The 5,707-nt window shown below is 40.8% G+C and overlaps 1 protein-coding gene across 2 annotated transcripts; it reads right to left on the bottom strand.

Annotated features, from left to right (window-relative positions):
- Nucleotides 1-3,301: 3,301 nt before the first annotated feature.
- NDUFB11 (NADH:ubiquinone oxidoreductase subunit B11) lies at nucleotides 3,302-4,825 on the bottom strand. 2 transcript variants are annotated; one of them, XM_044670005.1, is made up of 3 exons: nucleotides 4,569-4,825; nucleotides 3,731-3,864; nucleotides 3,302-3,497 (listed from the first exon to the last, which is right to left on the bottom strand). In XM_044670005.1, exons 1-3 carry the CDS (start codon nucleotides 4,785-4,787, stop codon nucleotides 3,344-3,346), a joined length of 507 nt encoding a protein of 168 aa, XP_044525940.1. In that variant the 5' UTR covers nucleotides 4,788-4,825; the 3' UTR covers nucleotides 3,302-3,343. The 2 variants fall into 2 exon arrangements, with proteins under 2 accessions (XP_044525940.1, XP_044525942.1); XM_044670007.1 differs by having other exon boundaries at nucleotides 3,302-3,470; nucleotides 3,734-3,864; nucleotides 4,569-4,823.
- Between the last annotated feature and the right edge of the window lie 882 nt (nucleotides 4,826-5,707).

Consider the following 5,707-nt stretch of genomic DNA (forward strand, 5'->3'; position numbering starts at 1 on the left):
AATTGAAGTGTTGCGGCCGCGATAGAAAGACGTGTCCCTCTAAGCGCTACGCAGTTGTAGGAGAGCGGAGCATCATGGGAACCGTAGTCTTCCGGACCTGCTAGCCCAAGCCTGTTGAGACCCAGGCACGCTTCCTGAAAAAGCCTTCTGGGAGTTGTAGTTTTATTTTCCTCCGCCCCGACCCACCTCCACTTAGTATCGGACTGTGGCTGTCTAGGGGACATCCAGACTAGATCTGATATCTGGCCCGAGTTGCCAAAATCTGAAGTATTAGAATGGTTCCCAAATATCCCACCTTCGGTCTTCCAAGTAATTTTTCACACCCCACTTAAAAATTGAACCCTTAAATCTCAAAGCTTTCTCTGACCCTCTTAAAAAATGCAGGGTCTTCAGGTCTCTTACCTTGAGAGTTCCTATACAAACATGAAATTATCAACCCTAGTAAGAGCTTATGTTAAACGCTGATCCCTCTGCTTTGAGTTTTCTACAATACAAAAGATAAGGTCCCTGTCTATGAGACTATCATACTTTTCCAAGCTGAGACCTTAGAAGTAAGTTTAAAAAGTAAAGCACTTTGCAGATCTTAAAGATCTATATAAATGCAACTGATAATGATGCCAAAGACACATATGTAAAGAAACTGTGATGCCGTGACAAGTAGACCTTGGAACAGTTAAGCCCATTTTTTTGGAGAAAGGATTTTATTTTAATCAATTTCAAGTCCAGCTTTCTGATTAACTGGAGGAAAGAAACCAGCAAGCTATAAAAGGAAGGGGATATGTATCCATAGATCGATAGAGACTATTTCTTTTTTTTAAAAGCATCCATGTTCTTAAGGTTTTGTTTTGTTTTTCCATTTTCATACATGTATAAATGTTATGCCAATAATCACCAGCTTTATACTCTTACCTCCTCAGAATACCACCCATATTCCATCATTGAAAATAATGTGATACAACACTTGCCCATAGATTCTGAGACTATCACTGCAAATCACTGTCATCTCTTCTAAGTCCATCCACAGTTTCAAAAGTCAATTCTTTAGAACTGCTCATACTATAACCTTTTCCTTGATCCCTTTTCAGGTCTCTCCAACTTCAGGATGTCCTAAGGGTCACTTTCTTTCTCTTTCCCTACACCATGAGTTTCAAGAATTTTTTAAAAATAACTTCCCAAATTATTTCCTCTAATGTGGCATCAGCGAGCCCCTGGGAACAGTGAATGTCCTGGAAAGTTTCTGACTCTTAAAATATATCTGCCTGGCCCTGGAAAGGAAAACCAAGTTATGTTATATAATGATTAATGAAGTTGAAATTTTGTTAAAGAGACATATATTTTTGTTTTTATAAATACTTACATTTTATAAGTACTTACATTTTAAAAATTATCCTTAATTTTATTTCCCCTATCCTCTGTCCCAGTCATTCTTTTTGGTTGTGTCTGGGCATGATTTAATTAGCATAACAATTCAAAGTAAGGAAACTTCTCCAACTTATAATTTTTGAAAATTGCCCAGGAAATTAAGAGGTTAAGTGCCTTGCCCAGGGTAATGTGGCCAAATTGTCAAAAGGATTTGAATTTCATCTTGAATCTCTCTACTAATGCTATATACCTCTCAGCTAATTCAGTGTTGAGAAAATGTCTTAAAGGTAACATTTAGCTGGGCCCAGTACTATATTTCATCTTTTAGCTATTTGTACCTATGGTCAACATAACCCTTGGGATCCTGACTGTGGAGTTAATTTTCTTAACTGTGCAGTCATACCAATGTTGCCACTGATTTCATGCCTTTGATGTCTCCTTGCCCCTAACCCTCATCGATATGTCTACTTAAACTTGGAACTTTTGACAAAAATGGCCAGAGCCCAAATAGAAGATTTGTGGGTTAGGATTTTGTTACAGTTCTCAGGTAATCTTCTGCTGTAATTCAAGATAATCTGTTAAAAATGTTGTAGGAATTGGATTACTTAAGGTAGATAAACTTCGATGGCCCTTCCAACTCTGAGATTTTATGAATCAAAGGATTTCATCACACTTCTTTGAGCTTAACAACTCTGGCCATCCTTTATATTCTTATCATAGCCACTAATTAAATTTGAGGATTCTCCCATTATCTCTTGCTGCTTGCAGAAGCCACAAGTGTTATCCCTCTTTGAATTTTCTCTATTGCTGCAGTTATTTCCAATGAAGATAACATGGAATGGATCTTGAGGTTCAATGGCATAGTGGCCCTTGGACTAAGGAAGCCCTAGAGTTAAAAGCTACCTCTCCTATATACTAGCTATGTGATAAAGAAAATTTCTTAACCTCTAGATGCCACAGGCTACATACATATGAACTCTGATCAATGCAATGATGAAGAATATTATCCATCTTCTGACAGAGGGGGACTAATTATGACATATTTTTGGACATAACCAACATAGGAATCTATTTTGCTTAACTGTTTTTTTCTTTTCCAATGGATGGGAGAAAAAAAATACAAAACATTTAATTTAAGGATATAAGTTGAAGGAAAGATACCAGTCTGCACAAGTAGAAGGTCCTCACTTAGAATATCCTACATATTCAACAAAATGACAGGTCTAATAAAAAAAAATTCCAAAAAGAAAATTCTTGGATCTCCAAAGTAGAAGTAACTTCAGAGGTCATCTAATTGGCTTAATTTTACAAACAAATAAACAGAGATGCCTACAGGATTGTCTTGTTCAAGGTCACAGGAAATAGGCAACAAAAGGAGAAACTGACTGCAGGGTCCCTGACTACAAATCTAGGACTCTTTCCCGCACTGCTTCTTTTCAAATGGGTCTACAAAATTCCTTCACATGCCCCACTCAACTACCCCTGGGCAAATAAATGCACAGATATACTTTATTACAGACAGAGCTGGTGAAAATGTAATGTTTTTTACAAACTAAAGAATATTCAAAATTGGTCAAAACTTTAGTTTTTGTTCTAGTGGAAAATGTAAGACTAGATGTTGGGATATGTGTTATAGTTCCCACTGTACCACTACCTATATATCCTTGGGCAAGTTCCATATCATATTACCTGAAAATTGGAGCTCTAGAGCTGGAACTTCAGAAGCTATCTTAAGTCTTCATTTTAAAGTTAAGGAAACTTTAAAGCCCAGTGAGGTTAAGTGGGCCAAATGATTTGCCAAGGTCAATAATATTCTTTTTCTCCTTTTCCCTGAGCTAAAAACATGAATACAACACAAAGAAGGAAGAACTAGGAGACAGCTAAAGAAAGGGACAGAGATTTTCCTATCCCCTTTCAATATTGAATACACACACAAAAATGGTACTAAGAGAATTTTAATCACTTTATTCATGGCTGGGGTTTACTCATCATCATCAGGTAAAATTATCTTCTTGGGGTCAAAATAGTTGGAATCCATAAGAGGAAGACCTTGGGTCTCCCTTATCTTCACCAATATTTCTGCCTCCCTCCGGGCCCATTCTTTCATTCTGTCGAAGGAGGACAAAGAGAAAAGAAGAAAGGGAGAGTGAAGACTAAAAGAAGTCATTATCTGTACTACTACTAGATGGCAAGGGCAGATATGATCAGCTTTTTTTTAAAAAAAACATGTTAGAGAGAGACTGGGACATACTTAAGGCTCCAGAATTCATAACTTGATGGAGAAGGAACCTGAACTAGAAGCTAGGGCAGACTCATCCCTTCCCCCTCTTCCTTTGCCCAAGCAGCAGATGGTTCTCCATTCTATACTCACTTGTGATCAGGGAGATATGCCACAAAGGTAGAGCCTAGAACAATGGCGACAGAGACTCCCAAGAAGAACACGATTCTCATGTTCCAGAGGTCTATGAAAGGGTCTTCATCAAAACCGTGGTAGTCTGGGTTCTGCATTTTGAGAAAAGATTAAAGGTTAGAAGGCACATAGTAACATTTAGTCCATCTAAGAACTAAGCTGCTTCAATTGTCAGAGTGCATTTTTAAACAAATCACTTTATTTTCTAGTTATGCCCGACTCTTCCTGATCATTTGGGGTTTTCTTGGCAAAGATACTTGGAGTGGTTTGCCATTTCCTTCACCAGCTCATTTTACAGAGGAGGAAATAGACAAAAGAGGTTAAGTGATTTCTCCAGGGTCACAGTGTCTGAGGCCAGATTTGAAGAGGGATGAGTCTTCCTGACACCAGCACACCATTTTATTCACCTCTATCCACTACGCCACCAAGCGCACCTTAATCATAGGACAATGAACACAGAGGATGAAAATTTTTAATTGAAATCAAAATTACATGTGCTCATAATCATTGGATTTAAAATACATTTACAGATAGAAGTGATAGTATATATGGTAGCAAAATCACAAAATTTGTTTTAAAAGTAAATGTCAATTTAAACATTGACACGCTTAGTCCTTCTAGTATAAAAAAATTAAGAGGGAAAGAACATCTGGGGATGGACAGGTGGGAGAGCAGCAGCCACTGGCAAAAGGCTAGGGGGGTGGGGAATGGGGAGTAAGACAGGGGCCCTTCCCTCCCAGACCCCCATTTGTCCCACCCCCCGGTTCCTTCCGGCTTCCCGGACCCGCCCCCTCACCTTCTCGTAAAGGTTGACATCTTCGGTTTCGGGGTCTTCTTGCCAGAGGACGTCCGGTGATTTGGGTGGCCGCTTCTCTACCGAAGGCGGGGAAACCACAGCTCCGGTCGTGGTGGAGCGCCAGCGTAGAGCAGTGGCGACCGGAACACTCCGGGCCGACCCGAGCAACCGCCGAGAGCAAATGCCTAACAACCCCGCCGCTGCCATTGCAGCCGCCATTGCTCCCGAGCTGTCAACCGGAAACAGCACACTGCGCAGGCGCCCTGCTCCTACGCGACTCTAACGCTACCGCTTCTCGGGAGCCTACGGTCCTGGCTCACAGCTAACTGATTTGACTGAGAGTTTGATGGACACCGTCAGCTAGCACGTGGTGGGAGGTGGGGCCGAGCAGAAATAATCACCTGTTTCTACCAATCGCTGCGAGAATCCAGTGCTCTTGTTGAGCAGGGCGGGTTTAGCGGAGCCGATGAGCTGGTACTGCAACGGAGGAGGAGGGCTCCTGAGTATTTTGGGCCCTAGATTGGCCAGCTGGTCAGAAGTAGCGTGGCTTTCTGCGTATGGTGGGGACTTTAGCAGCAGTCTCCTTCCAATCGGGCATTCACTCTGAACACACCGTGATCTGCGCCTCATCGTCCCCACCCCATAACAGCAGCAGGGGGCCGATAATCACAGTGAGAGAAACTAGTACGTTCTGGGTACCAGTCACTGTGCCAGGTGCTGTAAAGAATGAGATGATCCCTGCCTTTAGGAGGCGTGTGTATACACATACACATGTATTTGTGTAGTGACTGACTTGTGTATATATGTGTGTGTGTGTATATATATATATATATATATATATATATATATACATATATATGTACTTTATTTGGGTATATATGTATATACTATGTATACACATACATACAAACTTGTTCAGTTGTTTTTCAGACTGCCTGACTTCATGACCCCATTTGGGGTTTTCTTGGCAAAGATACAGAAGTGGTTTGCTATTTCCTTCTCCCCATCATTTTCCAAATGAGGAAACAGACAAATAGGGTTAAGGAGTTTGCTCAGGATCACACAGCTGTGAAGTGTCTGAGGTCAGATTTAAACTGGAAGATGAGTCTTTGTGACTCTAGGCCTGGGGCTATATACAC

The sequence above is a fragment of the Gracilinanus agilis genome, chromosome 3, assembly GCF_016433145.1.
Source record: "Gracilinanus agilis isolate LMUSP501 chromosome 3, AgileGrace, whole genome shotgun sequence".
Taxonomy (NCBI): domain Eukaryota; kingdom Metazoa; phylum Chordata; class Mammalia; order Didelphimorphia; family Didelphidae; genus Gracilinanus; species Gracilinanus agilis.

Coding starts and splice junctions, on each gene's coding strand:
- NDUFB11 (XM_044670005.1), bottom strand. CDS start 4,787: ATGGCGGCTGCAATGGCAGCGGCGGGGTTGTTAGGCATTTGCTCTCGG. Junction 3,865..4,568: donor ATGTCAACCTTTACGAGAAG/GTGAGGGGGCGG, acceptor CTCAAAATGCAG/AACCCAGACTACCACGGTTT. Junction 3,498..3,730: donor TATCTCCCTGATCACAAGTG/AGTATAGAATGG, acceptor CTCTCCCTTTCT/TCTTTTCTCTTTGTCCTCCT.